A 26149-nucleotide genomic window follows, 5' to 3' on the forward strand; every position below is an offset into this window, starting at 1 on the left:
GTGTGAATATGAAGCAGGTATGTTAATTTGGTATCATCGCTCTCACTCTCTCATACTGGTCACTGGAAGTTCAATATGGCACCTCATGGCAAAGAACTCTCTGAGGATCTGAAAAAAATAATTGTTGCTCTACATAAAGATGGCCTAGGCTATAAGAAGATTGCCAAGACCCTGAAACTGAGCTGCAGCACGGTGGCCAAGACCATACAGCAGATTAACAGGACAGGTTCCACTCAAAATAGGCCTCGCCTTGGTCCACCAAAGAGGTTGAGTGTACGTGCTCAGCGTCATATCCAAGGGTTGTCTTTGGAAAATAGACGTACGAGTGCTGCAAGCATTGCTGCAGAGGTTGAAGGGGTGGGGGGTGGGGGGTTGGGTCAGCCTGTCCATGCTCAAACCATACGCCGCACACTGCATCAAATAGGTTTGCTTGGCTGTTGTCCCAGAAGGAAGCCTCTTCTAAAGATGATGCACAAGAAAGCCCACAAACAGTTTGCTGAAGACAAGCAGACTAAGGCCATGAATTACTGGAACCATGTCCTGTGGTCTGATGAGACCAAGATAAACTTATTTGGTTCAGATGGTGTCAAGCGTGGGTGGCAGCAACCAGGTGAGGAGTGTCATGGTCTGGGGCTGCATAAGTGCTGCCAACACTGGGAAGTGACAGTTCATTGAGGGAACCATGAATGCCAACATGTACTGTGACATACTGAAGCAGAGTATGATCCCCTCCCTTCAGAGACTGGGACACTGGGCAGTATTCCAACATGATAACTACCCCAAACACACCTCCAAGGCGACCACTGCCTTGATAAAGAAGCTGAGGATAAAGGTGATGGACTGACCAAGCATGTCTCCACACCTAACCCCTATTGAGCATCTGTGAGGCATCCTCAAACGGAAGGTGGAGGAGCGCAAGGTCTCCAACATCCACCAACTCCGTGATGTCGTCATGGAGGAGTGGAAGAGGACTTCAGTGACAACCTGTGAAGTTCTGGTGAACTCCATGCCCAAGAGGGTTAAGACAGTGCTGGAAAATAATGGTGGCCACACAAAATATTGACACTTTGTGCCCAATTTGAACATTATCACTTAGGGGTGTACTCACTTTTGTTGCCAGCGGTTTAGACATTAATGGCTGTGTTGAGTTATTTTGAGGGGACAGCAAATTTATACAAGCTGTACACTCACTACTTTACATTGTAGCAAAGTGTCATTTCTTCAGTGTTGTCACATGAAAAGTTATAATAAAATATTTACAAAATCTGAGCGGTGTACTCACTTTTGTGAGATACTGTATATACACACCCTCGACTATATTTTTCCTTTCATATCAGTATTTAAAATTACGGAATATAAAAAACAATGCATCAAATGTTAATAACTGACTTGACAAGAGACATCAGTTGATTAAAAAGGACAAACAAAAATAGTCTTTAATCTTCGTTACAACAACTGATTAATAGTCAAATTAAATGCACAAACTTCTCTAATGAGAGCACCATTACGGATATTTAATGACATTATATTTTTGAGCACTGTTTTTATGGCCATTTTTCTAATTGGTTGCTTATTAAAGATGCCATTCATTTGAAAAGATTATATTGCGCTTTCCTTTTCTTTCCTTTCTCAATGTCTCAAGCTTAAAGTTAATGCCTGATGAGAAGTGACATCTATTGGTGGTGTTGGTGTAAATGTAAAATTACTGGTTTAAGCAGACTGCTTAAAAGCGCCATAGGCAATGTTTTCCCCTATGAGATATCATCTTACACAATGCCTCTGACCCTTCTATGTAATACAGGTGTCTCATGGAAACGTAGAAGAGTCCCAGCAGCAAAAGACCAAGAGGATTGGGTATGCCTCCTTTTTACTTTTTTAAGATTTTTCTTGAAATCTTTTTTAGAGCATAGGTCTGAAGTGCTTGGTATGAATTAGAGATGGGCCGTCACACCATTTTCTTTTCTTTTCTTTTTTTTTTTTTTTATTACCAGCTGCTTTGTTTCCACGCTAAATAAAAAAGACTAGGTGACGTCACTAGTTGCTAAGGACATCGCAGGTGTCGGCACCCACTGCTTCCTTGACAACCATTGACAGCGGAAGAAGGAAGCGGGAGAAAACAACAGATACTAAATATGAATTTTGGCTCTTGGCGAACAGGCTAAAAGTCCAATGTTCAACCAAAAACGCCTGAAGTAGCTAAATTGGAAACTCATCCCTACTCCGAGTATTCCTCTGGCGGCAGCAATTAACTATAAAGGGAATCAGGACCTCCTTCCTCCTGATGGTGATTCCTCTTGTGATAATTAATGAGGAATTAAACCCTCCCCAAAAAAAGACGAAAAAAAAAAACCCCTGTAAGACAAAGGCATAAAGAGCTAGTATGCATCGCATACTAGCTCATTATTAAATACTTACCTTAGAACGAAGCCCCCCGCCGTGCCACCCACTCAGCAACATGTTCGGCCATCCTGCTTCCTGGTTCGCGTCCCCCGGCCATCTGAATGGCCAGAGGCGCAATTACATCACTCACGCGCATGTGCGTTGGAGCCGCGGCTCACGGAACAGGGCTCTGAATGAACGGCACAGGTGGCCGTTCCTTCGGAGCGCATGAGCCGATGACGTCATTGGCTGCGCTAAAAGTAAATATCTCCTAAACGGTGCAAGTTTAGGAGATATTTACAGTACCTATAGGTAAGCCTTTAACAAGGCTTACCTATAGGTACTGTAAATATCTCCTAAACTTGCACCGTTTAGGAGATATTTACTTTTAATGCAGCCAATGACGTCATCGGCTCATGCGCTCTGAAGTATATATAGGTACAAAGGTACAAAGGTACCTTTATATATGTACCTATATTATAGGTACAAAGTTCCAAGAGAGGGTTTACAACCTCTTTAAAGTTGTTCTAAAAGCTGACAATTTTTTACCCTAATGCATTCCCTGCATTAACCTCCCTGGCGGTATGATTCTTTCGGATTTTAGGTGCTGAAAGCGGTACCATTATTTTACATGTAATTCTTGTGAATGAGCAGCCCAAACCAACTGTATACATTTATTATATATATATATATATATATATATATATATATATATATATATATGGCATTGTTACTTTAACAGTTAACTGTTACTTTAACCTCCCTGGCGGTATGATTTTTTCCGATTTTAGGTGCTGAAAGCGGTACCATTATTTTGCATGTAATTCTTAAGAATGAGCAGCCCAAACCAACTATTTACATAGGATTTATTTTTTTACTGTGCGTTCTTCTTTATAACATCTCGGGTATGATAAAATTTGAAACACAAAATCATAAATTATAATATAATAAATAACTATACATAAGTTAAAGTATGTATGTATGTGCATATAAATATATATATATATATATATATTTATATATATATATATATATATATATATATATATATATACATAAAAAGTACAGTAAAACTGCAGTAAAGAGCACTGGGGGGCAAACTAATGTGAATTTATTTTGTTTTGCATTGTATCAGTGTGTTTGGTGTGTTTTACTTTTTTAATTTTCCGCCGGTTCCACCCCCCTGCGAGGCACAGAGAGCATCGGGAGGAATATCCGCCGCCGCACACCGCCAGGATACATCGCTGGATCCCGGTGACAAGGTAAGTAACCTCTCTTCCAGGATCCAGCGATCTTCCTAGCGGTACCACGAGTGTGGCTCGGGGTTACCGCTTTTGCCACTGAAATTTAACCCCAAGCCACACTCGGGAATACCGCTAGGAAGGTTAACTGACAATTGTGCAGCCATGCAATGCTGTACCCATAAAAAAATGATGTCCTTTTTCTCCCAAAAATAGAGCTTTCTTTTGATTTTTGTTTGGGATTTTTTTTTTTTTGCGATATAAACATAAAAAAAAAAGAGTGACAATTCTGAAAACAAAAATATATATTTTTTAATTTCTGCTATAAAACATTCCCAATAGAAAAAAAAATGTTTTCATCATTTTAGACTAATATGTATTCTGCTACATATTTCTGGTAAAAAAATCCCAATAAATGTATATTGATTGGTTTGCGCAAAAGTTTGCGTCTGCAAACTATGGGAAAGATTTATGTCATTTTTATTTATTTATTTATTTTTCTACTAGTAAAAAATTAGCAATTTTTAACGGGACTGCGACATTGCGGCGGACAGATTGGACACCTAATTTACATTTTTGACACTTTTAGGGGTACCAGTGACATTACTACAGTAATCAGTGCTAAAACTATGCACTGTTACTGTACTAATGACACTGGAAGGGAAGGGGGTTAACACCAGGGGCATTCAAAGGGTTATCCCTAGGGGGTGCTTTCAAACTGTGTGGGGGATGGGCTCACTGGACACCAGGGGGGTGGGCTCACTGGACACCAGAGGCATTCAAAGGGTTATCCCTAGGGGGTGCTTTCTACCTGTGTGGGGGGGGGGTGGGCTCACTGGATGAACACAGAGACCTGTGTTCCTAAAGAGTAGGAACACAGGATCCCTGTGTTCATCACTGACAGAACAGTGGTCTGCCATGTTTACAATGGCAGACTGCCAAGCTGTCTCCATGGGGAGCGATTGCGGATGTCCAAAGGACATTGCGGCCGCTGGAATCGCTCATTGGGTCCCCCTCTAGCCAATCAGCGAGTGGGCACACCCACACTAACTGCTACACGAAGCGACGTACATATACGTTGTTTCACGTAACAGAGCCAACCTACCACTGTATAATTACGGCGGCTGTTCGGCAAGTGTTTCATCTACAGAGTAATTTTAACAGGTGGTCAGTTTGCTCATTGCATTTGATCATAGCACTGAATCCACAGGCAGGTGCAGGAGCAGGTAGGTGGGCTATACTTAGAAATCTTGTATAAGGCGGATTAAACTGCCTCAGGTTTCAGGGGTTCCTTGGCACTTGAAGAGGGCTCAAAGTACATGCAAGAGTTGTCTGCACTTGATCTGTAAATCCATTCCACATTATTTTCTTTATTCTCTAAACAAAATAATCTGTAGGGATAGTAGGGGCCCTCCATAATGGTCACAGCAAGTGAACAAAACTAGATGATTTTGCCAACAGAGGAAACGGTCAAGTGGTTTAACACTCCAGCATCTACCAAAAAGTGAAATATTAGTTTTGAGTGGACTGACCCTTTAATTGTGCAAGCCTCAGAACAGCTCATTAATAACTCTGTAGATGCCTGTAAATGAATAGGCGTCCTGCAGAAGACAACACAGAGTGAGCTGAAGTATGCAATTTGTATAGAGCCAGGGCACCAGGAACATCTGCTTTGCTGCTAATGGGATGCAAAAACATGAATTGACATTCCCCAGGATCCTATTAACAACCATGCTAGCAAGATGTAAGTTACACACTGTGGACCTTCTTATCTGCTTCCTGCCTTTCCTTTGCCGAGTTGTCCCTGGGTGATTTTCTACTCGCAGTTTCCACCACATCTGTTGCCTCCATTGGATTCCCAAGTATGATCTGGGACCTTATTTATAAGCAATTTGGACATATCTGAGACTTAAAAGGGTACAGCTAGGTATGGCTAATTAGTTGGTTGTATTTCACTTGTATTAAACAGAAAAGATAAGTGTGGATTCCTGTGGTTTGATTGACTGCATTGAAAAATTCACTTATTTTTAAAGTCGTATTTGTTAATTTTCCAAAGTTCTGCTGATTTTCAAGCACGTTTTTATTTTCTGTTCATAGTAACTGACCGGCCATTAACTAGCAGACAGAAAACACATAGAAATCCAGGGTATTTTTTTTCCCTTTAAATATGTCTGTCAATCAACTATGGCTGCGGTGTTCACGTTCAACCTAAAACTGTCCCCTGCAGTACCTCTTCTCCACCACAAGATGCCTTAGTCTTCTGGGTTGAATGACACCCAACTTCACTCAGCATGGAAGATCAAATAAGGACTGTGAGTCTAGGGCATTGATGGTGAACCTTGGCACCCCAGATGTTTTGGAACTATATTTCCCATGATGCTCATGCACTCGGCAATGTAGTTGAGCATCATGGGAAATGTAGTTCCAAAACATCTAGGGTGCCAAGGTGAAGGTTCGCCATCACTGGTCTAGGGCATCATGTTCCTGCCATCTGATCATGGCGCCCTGCACTGTACAGTGTATTGACACTTGTTGATGTGTTGTTGATGTGCATTTTTAAAGACCATCGACCACTGGAGAAGACTGAGGAGAACCCTGTTTATCAGGTGATCAACTAGAAGACATCAGAAAAAACTATAAAGGGATGAGGGTGGAATGGATAACCACTACCCGCACAAGAATGGATGAATTATCTAAATTGTGCTCTAACAAACAAAATTAATAAAATAAAATAAAGCTGCTGGTTGTAAAGACCAAAGGTCTGGAGATAATGAGCTGCAAAGAGCCGGTCAGCTGTTAATCTGAACGATACCTTGACAAACCGCGCTAATAAAGTGAATAAGTGCAATTACATAAATAAAAATATAAAATGTTAAAAATAAAAAATATATAATAATGTAAATAAATGTTAATAAATAGTAGTATAAAATAGTATGTTAGTAGTAGTAAAAATATAAAATGTTAATAAATAGTATTTAATATTAATAAACTATTAATAAATAGTATGTATATATATGTGTGTATATATATATATATATATGTATATATATATATATATATAGTGCCTAAGAAAATTCATCAATTATGATTATGAACAAGTCATGATTAGTGAATAAATGAATCCGTGCATGAAAGTGCTAAAAATATAGTAAATAATAAATATATAAAAAATATAAAAATATAAAATATAAAAATATGTTGGATTTTATATTTTTCATTTATTTATTATTTATTAATTTTTTTAGCAATTTCATGCACTGATTCATTCATGTATTTATTCACTAATGATGGTTTGTTCATAATCATAATTATGTAACTTTATGAATTTTCTTAGGCACTATATATATATATATATATATATATATATATATATATATATATATATATATATATATAAATCTACTTCTATTTATTAACGTTTTATATTTGTAATTATTTAATTGCACTTATTCACTTTATTAGCACGGTTTGTCAAGGTACCGTTCAGATTAGCAGCTGACTGGCTCTTTGAAGCTCACTATCAGAAAAACTATGTTGAAAAAAATAAAAGTATAACATACTGCTTACATGATTTTCTATAGGGGAGCATGGAGGCTGGAAATTAGTTTATTTTTTTTTCCATTTTGGATTCAGTAGGAAAGGATTAGAACTTCCGTTGGGCTTTACCTTGCATGATAATATGAGGTCTGCTCATCAGAGGGCCCTTCACTCCCTGTTTAAAACATGTTATGCTAAAGCCATCAAGGAAAAAAAAAAAAAAAAACCTAAGTAAAATGTAAAAAATATTGCGGCTTAGCAGCTTAAAGCGGTAGTATCCCGCTTTTTGACACTTTTACCTACAGGTAAGCCTATAATAAGGCTTACCTGTAGGTACAAATAATATCTCCTAAACCGGCACGATTTAGGAGATATTTACAGTGCATGCAGCCGCTCGCGCGAGCGGCGCATGCGCTCTGAAGGTCCGGGGGGACCTTCAATTAAGTTGCCGGAAAAATCACTCCCGCGCACATGCGTGGGAGTGACGTCTTCATGGCTCCGGCCAATCATCGCGCCGGAGCCGTCTCTTCCGGCCAATCAGCGCGCCGGAGCCACCGAACCCGGAAGAGACGACGAGGGATCATGGCAGCGCCCGCAGCGATGTCCGGGGGTCCGTGTCGGGGCTTCATTCTAAGGTAAGTTACACATAATGGGCTAGTATGCGATGCATACTAGCTCATTATGCCTTTGTCTTGCAGGTTTTTTTTTTTTTATTTTTTTTTTTTATAGGGTTTACAACCGCATTAAGAGTGATCCTTTAGGATTGATAACTGGTTGAGCATTGGCTTCTATAGAGTCTCAAACACATGATATCTTGATCAGACAATACCAGGAAAACATATTCAAAAGCTAATCTATTTATTTTCCCAATGACCTTGGAACACTGTCCCTCTAATATAAATAATCATGTCTAACATACAATACAACTAGTGTCTCTATAACAATATACAATACAACTCATGTCTCTCTAATGTAAAACCCAATTGATGTCTCTCTAATATACAATACAAGATGTCTCTAGAACAAACTATACAACTAATGTCTCTTCAACATACACCCTAACTTTTGTCTCTCTAACATAAAACCTAATGTTTTCTCTAATATATACAATAACATTCACATCTCTAACATATAATACACCTTGTGTCTTTGTATCGTTCAACCCACTAAATGTCTCTCTAACATTACAACTGATGTTTCCTTAACATACAACAAAATGGATGGATGTTCGCATACTTTACAAACCAACTCATGACTTTCTAACCTAAAACCCAACCCATGCCTCTCGAATATATAATAAAACATACAATAAAACATACAGCCCAACTCATGACTCTCTAACCTAAAACCCAACACATGCCTCTCGAATATATAATAAAACATACAATAAAACATACAGTCCAACTCATGACTCTCTAACCTAAAACCCAACCCATGCCTCTCGAATATATAATAAAACATACAATAAAACATACAGCCCAACTCATGACTCTCTAACCTAAAACCCAACACATGCCTCTCGAATATATAATAAAACATACAATAAAAAATTCAGCCCAACTCCCGACTCTCTAACCTAAAACCCAACCCATGCCTCTCGAATATATAATAAAACATACAATAAAACATACAGTCCAACTCATGACTCTCTAACCTACAACCCTACCCATGTCTCTAACATACAATCCAACGTATATATGTCTCTAACATGAAACCCAACTCATGTTTCTTTAACATACAAACCTACATGTAAACTCATGTTTCTCTAACATACAAACCTACATCTAACTCTCCAACATGAAATACCAAAGCATAATGTTTCCAACTCCGTGCTTGACTGTAGGGATGATGTTCTTAGGGTCATAGTCAGCCTTTTTCTTCCTCCAAACACGGCAAGTCCCCCTCCTGAAGAAGGCACATGTACAGGCCTGTCTGAAGTTTGCCAATGAACATCTAAATTATTCAGAGAAGGATTTGGAGAAAGTGCTGTGGTCAGATGAGACCAAAATTGAGCTCTTTGGAATTACCTTGACTCGCCATGTTTGGATTAAGAAAAAATGCTGACTATGATCCTAAGAACACCATCCCTATAGTTAAGCACAGAGGTGGAAACATTATGCTTTGGAGCTGTTTCTTTGCTAAAGGTACAGGCCCACTTCGCCACATTGACGGGCAAGTGGACAGGGTCATGTATTGTAAAATCTTGGATTAGACCCTTCCTTTCTCAGCCAGAACACTGAAGATGGGTCATGGATTGGTCTTCCAGCATGACAATGTCCAAAAACATACCAATAAGGAAACAAAGGAGCGGCTCAAGAAGAAACACATTAAGGTCATGGAGTGGCCTAACCATTCTCCAGACTTTAATCCTTTAGAAAATTTATGGAGGGAGCTGAAACTTGAGTTGCCAAACCACAGTCAAGAAACCTTAAGGATTTAGAGAAGATCTGTAAAGAAGAGTGGACCAAAATCCCTCCTCAGATGTGTGCAAAAATGGTCACCAACTACAAGAAACATCATACCCCTATGCTTGCTAATAACATACAATAACATACAACCCAACTAATGTCTCTAAACCATACAATCCAACAATACAATCCAACTCATGTCTGTCTAACATATTATACAATTGATGTCTTTATAATACAACTGATGCCTATCATGCATACAATCCAACATTATCTCTCTCTTAACATACAACCCACCTTGTGACTCTCTAATGGTTAGAGTGTCACTGTTGGGTTGTATATTAGAAATGCATGAGTTCATCATGTATCTCTAACATACAACCCAACTCATGTCTATTTACCAACAATACAACTCATGTTTCTCTAACATACATTATCATTGATGTCTCTCTAACATAAAATATAACTCATGTATCTCTTGCATACAACCCAACTCGTGTTTCTCAAACCTACAAGCCAACTCATGTATCTCTAACATACGATTTACAGGTAACTCATGTATATCTTGCATACAACCCAATTAATTTCTCTGTAACATACACTACAAATTACATCGCTGTAATAAAAGATATGACGTATGTCTTTCTAACATACAACCCAACTCAGGTCTCTCTAAGATACAATATAACTGGCATCTATGTAATATAACATAGAACTGAGGTCTCCCTGATATACAACCCAACTAATGACTCTCTAACATGCAACACATATCATGCCTCTCTCTCTAATATACAACACATATTTCTTTCTAACATGGAAGAAAGACTGTCTGTTAAAAGAACATTTTGGTATATGGCCTTAACCACTTTACCACCGGAGGATTTTCCTGCTAAAAGACCAGGGTTTTTTTTGCGATTTTTTACTGCGTGAATTTAACGGACAATTGCGCGGTCGTGCGACGCTGTACTTAAACAAATTTCACATCCTTTTTTTCCCACAAACAGAGCTTTCTTTTGGTGGTATTTGATCACCTGTGCGATTTTTTGATCACGCGCTATAAACAAAAAAAGAGCGTAATTTTTGCAAAAACAACAATATTTTTCACTTTTTTTTTATATGAAATTCCCCCCAAAAAAAATGTAAAAATCAAAATTTTTTTAACATTTTCGGCCAATTTGTTTTACGCTACCTATGTTTGGTAAAAAAAATCGCAAAAAGCGTATTTTTATTGGTTTGCGCAAAAGTTATCGCGTTTACTAACAAAGGGAAAGATTTTTGTCATTTTTGGTGGTTTTTTTTTTAACGAGTAATGGCGGCGATCTGCGATTTTTTTTGCGGTACTGCGACATTGGGGCGGACAGATCGGACCCTTGACTGACATTTTTGACACTTTTGGGGGTACCAGTGACATTACTGCAGTAATCAGTGCTATATATATGCACTGTTACTGCAAAAATGACACTGGCAGGGAAGGGGTTAACAGTATTGGACAGGGAGGGGTTAAGTGTGTCCTAGGGGCGTGATTCTAACTGTGCAGGGACAGGTCTACTAGTGTAAAAACAAAGATCAACAGTTCTACATAGTAGAACTGTCTGATCTTCACTTTTACACAGGGAGAACTGACAGGCGGCTTGTTTACATAAGCCGCTCTGTCTTTCTCCCGCTGTACCGGCGATCGTAGTGTGACCGGCGGACATCGGGTCCGCCAGTCACACTCCCGCACTCCTCCGTGAACGAGCCGAGGCGGGCGCGCGCCTCAGCGGGCACGCGCCCGCCCGCTATTGGCTCTAGAAGGAGTGACAGGCGAGCAACGTAGACCTACGTCACTCTGCCTGGCCGGGGCCGACTGCCGCAGTAAATATACTGTGCGCAGTCGGCAACTGGTTAAACTACTAATCCTGGTGAGTCCTGGTCTTCTAGTTTTCTGGAAAATAAGAAATGATTACAGAAAATACAAATTGTCAAAAAAACGTAAATCATAGCGGTTACCTGCTGTTAAATGGGCTACATGGACCATGATTCGTACCCCGGGTTTCAGCTCAAAATGAACCATGTCTTGATTGAGTTTGTTGATAAACACATCGGAAATCTGATAAAAGAAACACATTTTTGATTAAAATAAAATCTTTTACCAGGTTTCTAGTTCATGAAACAGCTATTATCCTGCTCACTGTTTAATTATTATTCCCATAATACTATTATTTTTTCTTGTTAAATAGTTTTTATTAAGATTATTTCAAATAGTAACAAACAGGGAAAGGAAATAATAATAATAACAGAGGAAAGTAAACTCATAAAACATTGATATTATGGCCAGTAGTACATAGGTGCAGTTATGTAATCTAACTTCATGCCCATGAAGATAAGCCTTTACAGCATTAAGCAATCCAAATATACGAATAGCATTAATACTTCTAAGATGGGGTCGCTGATGACCGTTCTCTAATCGGGCCACCCCCAACCCCCCTGAACACCCCAAATGGGTACACACTGTGTCCAGTTGGGGGGGGGGGGTAGACCCTCCGACAGCTAAACATCCGCGGACCACCATATATTAGACTGCCATGTACATAGTTCTACAAGATGTTATTTGTGACAATAACAGAGAATATATGAAAGGTAAAGTAAAGGGAATACTCTTTGGTGGTAAATCAAAGCAGGCTAATTGGGCTTGAGACCAGGAGCGGCATTAGGATGCTTTAACCAGTGAATCCACAGTTTGCTAAAGATAGGCATTCTATGATCTTTAACAGCTAGTAACTTCTCAAAATTACATTGTGTGTTTACCCGTGAAGTAAGTTCCTGAATTTTTGGTGACTCAGGTGATTTCCAATGGTCAATCTAGCAGCAAAACAAGATGTGGAGTACTATAGTCTGGTACTTCTGAGGGATCAGATCTATTCCCTAGTTCAAAAGTGCCAAACCTGGCCAGATAGAGAAGGTCATGCCCAGAAAAACTCCAAGCAAAACCTCCACTTTCTTCCAAAAAATATTATTATTTTTTCATTGTGTTGTAGTGACCTTTGTTGCTTCTAGCAGTATGTGTATATGTACATTGTTTTTTTTTTTGTTTTGTTTTTTTTTTTTTTTTACAGTGATTTATCATATACTGCTTTTAGGTTTGTTAAAAAAAAAATATTTATATAGATCATTTACTGTATTTGTGCAAAATATACAATTGATAATGCCTAAACAAAGATGGTTACATCCTTCTAGAGAGAAAAGCAGATGAAGGGATTATCCAGGGGAGTACTGTGATCTCTGTGTGTAATAAATACCTGGAAGTACAGTGACACAATATTTACCACGTGCGCACTTAACATGAAAAATATACAGTATTTGATTGTAGGTTAGGGATGAGACTGCCTGTTCGGTCCAAACCCAAGTTAGGAGGGAATTTTTCTTGTTCAGAAATTCAGTGGGTGACTGAACTAAATCAGCACCCAGCCAAAGTAAACTTCTGGGTGCAGTGGCTAAATGTGACGGCTTCCTGCTCAATGCTCCTGGTTTTTAGGAGGCCAGTAAACCCCAATGCCCTAATGAACAATGACCCATCGCGCCTGGATTCCAGGCTGACAGGTGAATGTAAACAAAGGGAGTTGTTCTTAACCGCTTGCCGACTGCTCACAGTATATTTACTGCGGCAGTCAGCCCCTCACAGGCAGAGTGACGTAGGTCTACGTCGCCTGCCTGTGAGGCTCTGGGGAGCGAGCGCGCGCCCGCGGAGGCGCGCTCCCGCGCGGTCACGGACCCCCCCGCGTGTGTGACCAGCGGACCCGATGTCCGCCGGTCACTCGGCGATCGGCGGGGGAGAGGGAGAATGTCAGGCAGCTTGTGTAAACAAGCCACCTGTCATTCTCCTCGCTGTAAAAACACTGATCACATGGATCTACTATGTAGATCCGTTGATCAGTGTCCTTACAGCTCAAGCCACAGCCAATCACAGTAGAAAGCACGCCCCTAGGGACACATACAGCCCCTCCCTCCCAAATAAAGTTAACCCCTTCACTACCAGTGTATTTTTACAGTAACAGTGCATATATATAGCACTGATTACTGTAGAAATGTCACTGGTAACCCCAAAGGTGTCAAAAATGTCAGTCAAGGGTCCGATCTGTCCGCCCCAATGTCGCAGTACCGCAAAAAAAATCGCAGATCGCCGCCATTACACGTTAAAAAAAAAACACCAAAAATGACAGAAATCTTTCCCTTTGTTAGTAAACGCAATAACTTTTGCGCAAACCAATCAAAATACGCTTTTTGCGATTTTTTTTTACCAAACATAGGTAGCATAAAACAAATTGGCCGAAAATGTCAAAAAATTTTGATTTTTACATATTTTTTTTGGGGAATTTCATATAAAAAAATGTGAAAAATATTGTTATTTTTGCAAAATGTACGCTCTTTTTTTGTTTATAGCGCAAAAAGTAAAAATCGCACGGGTGATCAAATACCACCAAAAGAAAGCTCTGTTTGTGGGAAAAAAAGGACGCCAAATTTGTTTAGATACAGCGTCGCACGACCGCGCAATTGTCTGTTAAAGTCACGCAGTGCCGAATCGCAAAATACCCCCTGGTCGTTTAGCAGGAAAATCCTCCGGGGCTTAAGTGGTTAAGGGCTCTGCATAACATGACATTTTGGACAATTTCAAGCTCCTAACTTTGTGGGAACAGTTTGGGGATGGCCCCTTCCTGTTCCAACATGACTGCACACCAGTGCACAAAGAAAGGTCCATAAAGACATGATTGAGCGAGTTTGGGGTGGAGGAACTTGACTGGCCTGCACCTCAACCCGACAAAACACCTTTAGGACAAACTAGTGCGAAGACTGCGAGTCAGGCCTTCTTATGCCTGACCTCACAAATGCGCTTCTGGAAGAATGGTCAAACATTCCCATAGACACACTTCTAAACCTTGTGGACAGCCTTCCCAGAAGAGTTGAAGCTGTTATATCTGCAAAGGGTGGGCCAACTCAGTATTGAACCCTACGGACTAAAACTGGGATGCCATTAAAGTTCATGTGTGTTTGCTTGGTGCTCTGGAGGTGGACACTCTGACCCCAAATGCTCACGTTGCCGTGTTGAGACTGTTATACATTGCCCGCAAATTAATTGCTAGATTTTGGATCTCCTCCAGGATACCGAGCAGGGGCCAGTGGATAACACAGGTCAATGCCTCCTTGATTAGAGAAAAGTTGACATACCAGCATCGAAAGGCTCACAAGAAATTTGCTTCATTGTGGCAGCCTTGGCTGGATGATCCAGCCTTGGCTCCATCTCAGCTAGTTATGGACCGGCTGCTCATGGGATAGGGTGATATTTCTTGAGACGGCCTAGCATGCAGTGTCTTAATTTCCTTTTCTTTTCTTTCCTCCCTCCTCCCTTTCTCCTTTTCCCTTTAAGTTTTCTGCCACTGTTCTTTCCCTTCCCTTTTCCTTTGCACTTTGTACTACAGGTGGGTTTTTGCTAATATACGGAGGTATGTGCTATACCACTGGATGTGGATGGTTCTATTACTAATATGTGGGAATAACTGAATGTTTCTGTTTATACCTATCTTATGCACATATACACATACTCAGAATTGTTTACTTTGCTGCACTATACACCTGAGTGTGATGTTTTATAGATGACGTTTTCCTGTATTATTGCTGTTATATCCTTTATATTTTTGTATTTTTCCGAACACTGGTTTTGTAACTGGTTATGTCTAACGTTGATGTTATTTATACTCAATAAATATTATATTTTTCTTGAAAATGTTCATGTGTGTAAAGGCAGGCGTCCCAATACTTTTGGCAATAAAGTGTAAACAACATAAGTACATATTTATATGTGTGTGTTTATATATATATATATATTTATATAATGATATGTACTGGTTAACACAGCATTTGCTTCCGTTCGTTTATTCGTAATTTTTAAAGCATCCGAGAAATCTAAGCCAACAGTTATTACATTTAGATATATAGGCCACTTCTACCTTGCAAATGATTTTGCAGTTCTGTTTAAATATAGGCTTTTGGAAACAACCAGAAAAAAACTGACAGTAGTCTAAAAGCGGGCCATACATGGACCAAATTCAGCAGGAACCGCCAAATTTAAATTTGTGTGTGGACATTGCAGAAGAACAGAAGTCAATCTACCGATAAAAGCTGCTCGATTAGGGTTACAAGCATGGCCGGTACTAGGGGTGGGCAGGAGGGGTGGGGCCCTGGGCACTGTGGTATCATGTGAGGTTGTGAGGTTGGAGGGGTGCCATACAGAGATGGGGGGATCTGTGTTGAATGGGGGAATTTGGTGGGAGATGGGGTAAGTATTATTCTAGAAGAAGAGATTTGGGGGGAGGGAGTGCTAAGAGTGATGAGTTATGCGGATTTGTGTTGGGGGGGGGGATTGGTACCAGGAGGGGGGATTTGAGGGGAATATGTTCTGGGAGTGGGGATTTGAAGTGGGAGGGTGTGTACTAGGAGGGGAGATTTTAGGTGTAGATGATTTGTGCTGGGAGGGGTTCATTTTTTTTTTGGGGGGGGGGGCATTTGGGGGATGGGGGGCAAAGAATTGTGCTGAAAGGGGGGATTTTAGTTGGGGGGGGGCAGATTTGTACTGGGAGAAGGGGGGATTTATGCTTAGGGGGTAAGCATGCAGATCAGTGTTCCGTGTTTTTGTGGGGGGCTTTAGAGACCTCATCCTACCACTGATCACAGGCAATAGGCTGTAACACCGATCTGTGTCTTCTGCAGTGCTGGAGTCTCCCTGCTTTCTGAATACAATGACACAACGGGGAGGATTCCCCCCAATCCACCTCAAATCTTCTAGATTGTAAGCTCTAACGGACAGAGCCCTCTAATTCCTCCTGTATTGAATTGTACTGTAACTGTATTGTCTTCCCTCACATTGTAAAGCGCTGCGCAAACTGTTGGCTCTATATAAATCCTATAATAATAATAATAATAATGGGGGAATTGGGCAGTATTTTTGTGCATTCTGGTCAAATGAAAAAAAATATTACCTATGTATGGCCAGCTTTAACTATTTCCTAAAAAAAAAAAAATAAATAAAAAAAATTATTAACCACTTAAACCCCGGAAGATTTTACCCCTTCCTGACCAGGCCCTATTTTGCGATTCGGCACTGCGTGACTATAACGGACAATTGCACGGTCCTGCGATGCTGTACCCAAATTAAATTGACGTCCTTTTTTCCCCACAAACAGAGCTTTCTTTTGGTGGTATTTGATCACCTGTGCGATTTTTACTTTGCGCTATAAACAAAAAAAGAGCGACAATTTTGAAAAAATAACAATATTTTTCACATTTTTTTTTTATAACATTCCCCCTCCCAAAAAAATGTAAAAATAATTTTTTTTTAACATTTTAGGCCAATTTGTTTTCTGCTATATATGTTTGGTAAAGAAATCGCAATAAGCGTATTTTGACTGGTTTGCGCAAAAGTTATTGCGTTTACTAACTAAGGGAAAGATTTTTGTCATTTTTATTGTTTTTTTTTTTTTTAACGAGTAATGGCGGCGATCTGCGATTTTTTTTTTGCGGTACTGCGACATTGCGGAGGACAGATTGGACCCTTGACTGACATTTTTGACACTTTTGGGGGTACCAGTGACATTACTACAGTAATCAGTGCTATATATATGCACTGTTACTGTAAAAATGACACTGGCAGGGAAGGGATTAACTTTATTGGTGATGCAGGGGTTAAGTGTGTCCCTAGGGGCGTGCTTCTAACTGTAAAGGGGTGTGGCTTGTGATGTAACCACAGAGACATACGATCCTACATAGCAGGACCGTATGATCTCTGCAGTTACACCAGGGAGAATGACAGGTGGCTTTGTTTACATCAGCCGCCTGCCTTTCTCCCTCTCTAGCGGGAGATCGCGAGTGGCCGACGGACATCGGTGCCGCCGGTCACTCTCGCTGGAATGTCCGTGAATGAGCAGGGGTGGGAGCTCGCCTCTGGCGGCATGCGCTCGCCCCCTAGAGGCTCGCAGGCGAGCGACGTACCCCTACGTCACTTTGCCTGTGCAGGGCTGACCGCCGCAGTAAATAGTCGTGCGGCGGTTGGCAAGTGGTTAATATATATATATATATATATTTTTTTTTTTTTTAAGTGCATGCACTTTCATACGGTGTTTCTCCATATAAGTCAAACATGATATAAGGTGAAGAGGCCGTCGCACAAAGCCTGATGTCGATGAAATATCCCAGTATCCGCAGAGTTCTGTGCGCATCTGTCGTAGATGAAAACCCTTTCCTTCAATGACATCTGTAGAGTACGGCGTTGGGGAAATGATATAGAATGTGCAGTGCGATTATGCAAACCCACAAGCATGATTTTTTTATTTGTCTTGTATGTGACAAATCTATCCATCTGCTGGGACAAATCCGGTGGGAGTGTGGGAAACAGTAAGCATCTCCTGCGTTTTATTCAAAAAGACGATCAAGTAACAACTTACATTTTTTTAAATAATGTTGCAAGTCCTACGCTACGTTTATAAAGATTGCAAGACACAAAAACTGCTTTAAAGGGAAATAAATACAAAATCAATCTTCTTTGATTTTTTTTATTTTTATTTGATATATACAGTATTTCACAAAAGTGAGTACACCCCTCACATCTATGTGTATATTTTTTTTTATATCTTTTCATGTGACAACACTGAAGAAATGACACTTTGCTACAATGTAAAGTAGTGAGTGTACAGCTTGTATAACAGTGTAAATTTGCTGTCCTCTCAAAATAACTCAACACACAGCCATTAATGTGTAAACCGCTGGCAACAAAAGTGAGTACACCCCTAAGTGAAAATGTCCAAATTGGGCCCAAAGTGTCAATATTTTGTGTGGCCACCATTATTTTCAACCCTCTTGGGCATGGAGTTCTCTAGAGCTTCACAGGTTACCACTGGAGTCCTCTTCCACTCCTCCATGACGACATCACGGAGCTGGTGGATGTTAGAGACTTTGCACTCCTCCACCTTCCATTTGATGATGCCCCACAGATGCTCAATAGGGTTTAGGTCTGGAGACATGCTTGGCCAGTCCATCACCTTTACCCTCAGCTTCTTTAGCAAGGCAGTGGTCGTCTTGGAGGTGTGTTTGGGGTCGTTATCATGTTGGAATACTGCCCTGCGGCCAAGTCTCCAAAGGGAGGGGATCATGTTCTGCTTCACAGTACATGATGGCATTCATGGCTCCCTCAATGAACTGTAGCACTCCAGTGCCGGCAGCACTCATGCAGCCCCAGACCATGACACTCTCACCACCATGCTTGACTGTAGGCAAGACACACTTGTCTTTGTACTCCTCACCTGGTTCCCGCCACACACGCTTGACACCATCTGAACCAAATACATTTCTCTTGGTCTCATCAGACCACAGGACATGGTTCCAGTAATCCATGTCCTTTGTCTGCTTGTTTTCAGCAAACTGTTTATGGGCTTTCTTGTGCATCATCTTTAGAAGAGGCTTCCTTCTGGGATGACATCCATGCAGACCAATTTAATGCAGTGTGTGGCGTATGGTCTGAGCACTGACAGGCTGACCCCCCACCCCTTCAACCTCTGCACCAATGCTGGCAGCACTCATACGTCTATTTCCCAAAGACAACCTCTGGATATGACGCGGAGCACGTGCACTTAACTTCTTTGGTCGACCATGGCGAGGACTGTTCTGAGTTGAACCTGTCCTGGCAAACTGCTGTATGGTCTTGGCCACCGTGCTGAAGCCCAGTTTCAGGGTCTTGACAATCTTCTTATAGAATAGGCCATCTTTATATAGAGCAACAATTATTTTTTCAGATACTCAGATAGTTCTTTATTAATAGATAGTTCTCTATTGCTCTAAATCTGGCATGTGAGCTATCTGCAGCATATCCTGTCCTCCAGACCCTCTGAATACATTATCTGCTGGCAATTTGGCGATTCTCGAGGGCATGTACCACAGCTGTGATTTGGAGACTTTTTTGCTCATTTTGGAGCCTCTTATCATTGATACTTCATATACATTTTTGAACGGTTGACAACTTTTGGCCCCCAATTGAGGGCCTTATTCTGCACTGTACCTATGGGGACATGGATGTTTGGGATTTAGAAAACCCGCTTATGTTTTTTGTGCATATACCAATACCCAAGTGTTATGTTCAGTTTCATTCCCTGAAGAAGAAATTACTGACTATCCGAAACATGTTGGACATGAACATGAACATATCAGTGTGAGCCATGTGGGGTGGATGATTTATGTACTCCATTTTCTCACCCTGAATTGCCTGTGGTAGATTTGTACTTGCTATTATAGTCTTTACATTGTTTTTATTCTTTGTCGTGCATTGCTATTATCTTCATATGTAATAAATATTACGTTTTTACACTGCAATTTTACATCATTTATTATCTGCCCTAAAAGTCGCAACCAGGGGGTTCTTTTTCCTCTTGTGTGCTTGTGTTATAGGGACGTGGCAGTTAGTCCATTGGACACCCACACACTAAGCTTTATATTCCTTTCTCTAAATCCGGCATGTGTGGTCATACCTAATACACAACTTGTGGCACAGTTGATGTTTCCTTATACTTTGGAACCCAACACACATTTGCATTGGTATGTATGTGCATGTGGTGGTGAGTAGCGGTTGTGGGACATTGTAGAGCTACCCAATCACTTTTATGGTACTGTGAAATGCTGCCCCCACCCAACATTCCTGTGCTTGATTGGCTGCAATGGAGGGCAAGGGAGACTTTAGGAGACTAACAGATCGTCTCCATAATGAGAACCTGTCACCTTTCAATGATATCACATAGGGGGCTTGCTTGTAATAGTAATAGAGTTAATTGAAAAAAAAAAAAAAATACATTGTTTAAAAAAATAAATGATAATAAAATAAATAAATTAAAAAAAAAAAAAATTGCCCCACGAAATGTAAACATGGACGTAATGCACGCACACGTATTTAAATAGCAATTGGGTATTACCCAATATCACCATGAACATCAGAGTGGGTTCAATAATTCTAGAGCCATTATTCACAGTTATTACTAAAATTATTACTTGTAAAGGCTTTTGAAGTGTCACCAGTGATCAATTTCAAGTACCATAGTTTCTTAAATGATTGGTATCTATTTACTCAACACAACCCCATCCTTTATACTATACAACAATTTGGGATTCCATTGTGTTTGTGGGTACTAAAATGTTGTTTAGTGTATTTTTTTGGGGTACTTTTTTCAGAAAATATAGATTTGGCAAATGGTTGTACAAATGTTGTGTGACATTAAAAACTTGCAACTGCCACCAGTTTATTCTCCAGGGTCTCTGATTTGAGAAAATATAGAATTGTTTGGGGAAGTTTAAAGTATAACTAAAGGCAACTTTTTTTTTTTTTTTTTTTTTTTTTTAGTTTTGGATAGAGTACAGAGAGATTAGAACACCTGCCAGATTTTATTGCTGTCTGTGCCCCCATTATGGAGATTCACCTTCTCTTTGTCCTGTTTACCATTATCAATGAAAGTGAAAGTAAAAGAAAATCCCAAATTTTGGGTTGACCCTAGAAAAGTCATAGAGGGGAAATCTTCCAATGGGGACACTAGTTCTGGTGACCTGGGGGTCCCCAAGAAATTCACTTAATTTGCAGGGCTTTCCTCCCACTTCCTGTTTGGCTGTGGGACAGGAAATGAAGGGAAATTTCCGCAATGGAACACAGATGGCGAAAAAAAATCTGACAGGGGTTTTTAACCCTCCCCTACTCTATCCAAAATTAAAAAAAAAGTTATGCCTATAGTTCTACTTTAAGTTATTTTCTAGCAAAAAAATGCAGATTTTAACATGAGTGCAAAAATGGTAAAACATTTCCCTGGTAGAAAAGTGGTTATGGAGACATCAGGGGTCTATTAGACATCTGCGCTCTGTTAGAGCTCCTCCTGTACAGATTGTACTGAAAGATTTTTTTTTTCCCAGCCAGAGAGAACGGAGATTGACAGCTCTGAACAGAGCGCTCCTGGGTTCATTCTTCACAGGGGAGATCAGCAAACAGCTGTTTGTTCATTTGCTGCTGCGCTCCGCTCTGACACCAGGCATGATGGTCCCAGGCACCCAGGAGGGACAGGTGAGCTCAGGATACATTGCATGGTGGGGGGGTCGGCTCCATTACTATTGTATACTTCTAAATGAAAGCCATGAGTAAAAATGTCCACAAAAGTTTGTGTACAGCCTGCCTCTGCCGTTGACGTAACAGTTACAGTGCATCCAGAAAGTATTTACGGCACTTCGCATTTTGCACATTTTATGTTACAGCCTTATTCCAAAACTGAATAAATTAATTATTTTCCTCAAAATTCTACAAACAATCCGCCATAATGACAACATGAAAGAAGTTTGTTTGAAATTTTTTGCTAATTTATTAAGAACAAAAAACGGAAAAAATCCCATTGTACATAAGTATTCACAGCCTTTGCCATAACACTCAAAATTGAGCTCAGGTGCATCCTGTTTCCACTGATCATCCTTCAGATGTTTCAGTTGATTGGACATGATTTGGAAAGGCACACACCTGTCTATATAAGGTCCAACAGTTAACAGTGCATAAAAGCAAATAAAACAAAGAAAGGGCACACCGACCTAGCACATTATCCTCAATAAAAGGCTTTATTTGTGTAATATTTAAAAATGGCTACTCACAGACATAGATGTAAATATATCATATCAAGCTCATTTGCCCAAATGTCCGGGTTAGTCCATATAATCGTCCATAACCGATGAGATGACGTCTGACGCGTTTCGAGGCTCAGCCTCTTCCTCAGAGCCCTGAGTCCGTTATGGGCAGCAAGACCTTAGCCATCTGAGAAGCCAGGTGTGAGTCCCGTGAGGAGTGTGGTCGGGAGGCTTGGATTCCAAGCGCAGGAGAAAGGTGTTTTTACCTTATTGTTTTTTGGAGTTAACAGTGCATGTCGGTGCACAAACCAGGCCATGAAGTCCAAGGAGTTGTCTGTAGACCTCCGAGACAGGATTGTTTTGAGGCACAGATCTGGGGAAGAGTAGAGAAAAACTTCTGCAGCATTGAAGGTCCCAATGAGCACACCAGCCTCCATCGTCTGTAAATGGAAGAAGTTTGGAACCACCAGGACTCTTCCTAGAGTGGGCCGCCCAGCCAAACTGAGTGATCGGGGGAGAAGGCCCTCGGTCAGGGAGGTGACCAAGAACCCAATGGTCCCTCTGAAGGATTCTCATACCATGAGAAATAAAATTATCTGGTCTGATGAAACAAAGATTGAACTCTTTGGCCTAAATAGCAAGCGCCATGTCTGGAGAAAACCAGGCACCGCTCATTACCTGGCCAATACCATCCCTACAGTGAAGCATGGTGGTGGCAAAACATTCTTGGTGAAAACCTGCTTCAGAGCGCTCTGGACCTCAGACTGGGGTGAAGATTCATCTTCCAACAGGACGACGACCCTAAGCACACAGCCAAGATAACAGAAGTGGCTACGGGACAACTCTGTGAATGTCCTTGAGTGGCACAGTCAGAGCCCAGACTTAAACCCGAATAAACATCTCTGGAGAGATCTAAAAATGGCTGTGCACCAACGCGCCCGCTGATGGAGCTTGAGAGGCTCTGCAAAGAAGAATGGGAGAAACTGCCCAAAAATAGGTGTGCCAAGCTTGTAGCATCATACTCAAAAAGACTTGAGGCTGTAATTGATGCCAAAGGTGTTTCAAAAAAAGTATTGAGCAAAGGCTGTGAATACTTATGTGCATGGGATTATTTGTGTTTTTTATTTTTAAAAGCAGTACACAAACTTTCGTGGACATTTTTACTCCTGGCTTTCATTTAGAAGTATACAATAGTAATGGAGCCGACCCCCCCACCATGCAATGTGTCCTGAGCTCACCTGTCCCTCCCGGGTGCCTGGGACCATCATGCCTGGTGTCAGAACGGAGCAAAGCAGGAAATGAACAAACAGCTGTTTGCTGATCTCCCCTGTGAAGAATGAACCCAGGAGCGCTCTGTTCAGAGCTGTCAATTTCCGATCTCTCTGGCTAGGAAGAAAAAAATCTTTCAGCACAATCTGTACAGGAGGAGCTCTAGCAAAGCGCAGATGTCTAATAGACCCCTGATGTCCTCATAACCACTTTTCTACCAGGAAAATATTTTATCATTTTTGCATACATGTTAAAATCTGCATTTATTCCCTGGAAAATGACTTAGTAGAACTATGGGCAAAACTTTATTTTTTTTTTCATTTTGGATAGAGTCTCTGTTTCATTGCAGGGATTTCCCTTCACTTCCTGTCCCATAGCCATGTGAATACTTTCCAGATGCACTGTACATCCAGGGCTGCTGTTAGAAATCATAGACCCCGAAACTGCCTACCTGATAGGGCCCTGCTCCCCCCCCCCACACACACACATAATATCAAACAGTATTTTTGTTAAAAATACACAAAAATTCTTATTATTTACTGATTATGACATATTTACGGCCTCTTCCCCAGCTCTCCACCCTAAAACATCCCCGCTGCCGGAAGGAGAGGAAGAAAACCGCAATGCTGAGGGGAAAAGGGGAGGACCAGAATGCAGGGGATGAGGGAGCGGATATAACTGATGCCCCTGCAGCACAGCTGGAGGGAGAGAGTAGAGGAAAAGTTGGGTGCACTGCAGTGGGAGGCGGAAGAGGATCGGAGTCTGCAGTAAGGCAGTATAGCTGGCCTTCTACTCAGCAGGTGCCGGGCCCCCCTATTGAACTGGTGGGGCCCGGGCCCAGTACAGGAGGGCTAGCTGTACTGCCTTGTCAGCGGCCCTAGTTACGTCTATGGCAGTGAAAGTGTTCAATTCCAACTGCATTAAAGAAATAGACAGTCATACAAATGGACATTGTACTACACCATTTTCATAGTCTGGTTGGAATCAGTCTACTAAAGGTGGTCTTCATGCCAGTCTCTTAGCGGTTTTTACTCCACCTCCTTTTATATGTCCTCATGCCTGCAATTTAAATGCTTGTCTACCAAGGTACATTTATAAATGATCTGGTAGTCATTGCTCTGTTGGTCCTGGTGCCAAGCGGGAGGAGATCAGGAAACATCCACTCCCCAATCTCATTAGCAATAAATAAACACGGAAGGCAAGGGCTTTTTCACTTCTGTGAGCTGTAAATCCCTGGCTACTGTACCTGGAGAATCAGCTAATAAAGCATGACTTGTGCTTGATTATTAGCATCAGTGGATGGCAGGGGAGACAATGGAGGTCTAATAGACCCCTGATGTCTCCATAAAAAGGACCTGTAACCCGACCAATGCTACCAAATAGGCGTCTTGTTAGGGGGCGCACACACACCTGGATGCACACGTACGGCACACACGTGTAGATCGTGATTGGGCATGTGAGGTATCACTGTAAACATCAGAGTGAGATCAATAATTCTGAACCAAAGAGTGGACAACCATATCATAATCATAAGGTTCCAGGAAAGATAGCTTGGAGTTTGGAGGGGGTGTAATACCACCTGGTCAATACTTTAAGGGCGGTCTCTCTAATCACAAGTGATTCAGTACATTTACGCAAATTATCCCGCATAATATCCCAGTCTCCTGGAGTAAATTGCGTAGTGCAATCAGCCTCCCATTTGCTCATATATGGGAGTGTACTAGCAAAAATTAGAAGCAACAGTTGATTTGTAGAGGTCCAAAATGAGACCCTTACCTATGGGGGAGTCACAGCAAAGCCTTTCAAAAAATGTGATTGGGGAGGTTTGAGAAGGGCCATAGTAAATGGTATAGAAATGTCTAATCTGCTGGTACTGGTAGAATTCTCAGTTTGGATCTTGTTTCTGCGTGCTTAGAAGCTCAAAATTAGCAAATGGTCCTCCTATTTAGAGGTCAGCTAAAGTGATAAGGGAGTTGGTATGCCACAATGAAACGTTCTCTGGGGAAGTAAAGGCCAGAATAAAAGTAGGGTCTCCTAAAGAAATTAACTTGGGGGAACAGAGGACACCAGGCTGAGTTTAGATTTATAACGGGTCCAAAGGCATAGTGATTGAGCAACTAAGGTGTTGAGAGAGGTAAGACTATGGTTGGAAATGGAGGTTGACCATAAAATACCTGGGAGATAATAGGAGCGGATGGAGCAGGCATCAAAGCTAATCCAAGGTACTTTCGAATTAGGGATATTCCACTGAACTATTTGAGAAAAGCGAGCCACTAAAAAATATAACCATAAATTGGCTAATCCCAGACCACCAGCAGATTGAGATTTATAAAGAATATGTCTGGAAGATCTGGGGAGTTTATCTTGCCAGATGAACCTAATAACATTTCTTTAAGAGTTGGTTCACACCAATGCGTGGTACGGTACGGTACGGTTCGGTTCAGTACGGTACGGTTCGGAACAGTACACCTTGCGTTTCCACTGCCAATAGTACCCTTTCATGATAGGCGTGGTGTAGCCGGAAAGCTGTGATTGATGATTCTCTGTCAACCAATCAAAGTTTTACAGAGTGTAGCTCCACCCTGTTGGTACGGTACTAATGTGCTTGGTACCCCAACGAAAGGATACCAAAAAAGTGGTACGGTACGGTTCGGAATT

General features: G+C 41.0%; 1 protein-coding gene across 7 annotated transcripts in view; it reads right to left on the minus strand.

The window, feature by feature from the left end:
* Positions 1 to 26149, minus strand: part of SORCS1 (sortilin related VPS10 domain containing receptor 1) — a 1084285-nt gene that overhangs the window by 45029 nt on the left and 1013107 nt on the right. For all 7 annotated transcript variants that reach the window (XM_082267343.1, XM_082267340.1, XM_082267339.1 and 4 more), the window contains one exon: positions 11555 to 11654. In XM_082267343.1, the coding sequence (XP_082123469.1) occupies positions 11555 to 11654 (100 nt within the window). The remainder of the gene's footprint in view (positions 1 to 11554; positions 11655 to 26149) is intronic.

This window comes from Pelophylax lessonae, assembly GCF_965119305.1.
Source record: "Pelophylax lessonae genome assembly, chromosome: 9".
In the NCBI taxonomy this organism is placed as follows: Eukaryota; Metazoa; Chordata; class Amphibia; order Anura; family Ranidae; genus Pelophylax; species Pelophylax lessonae.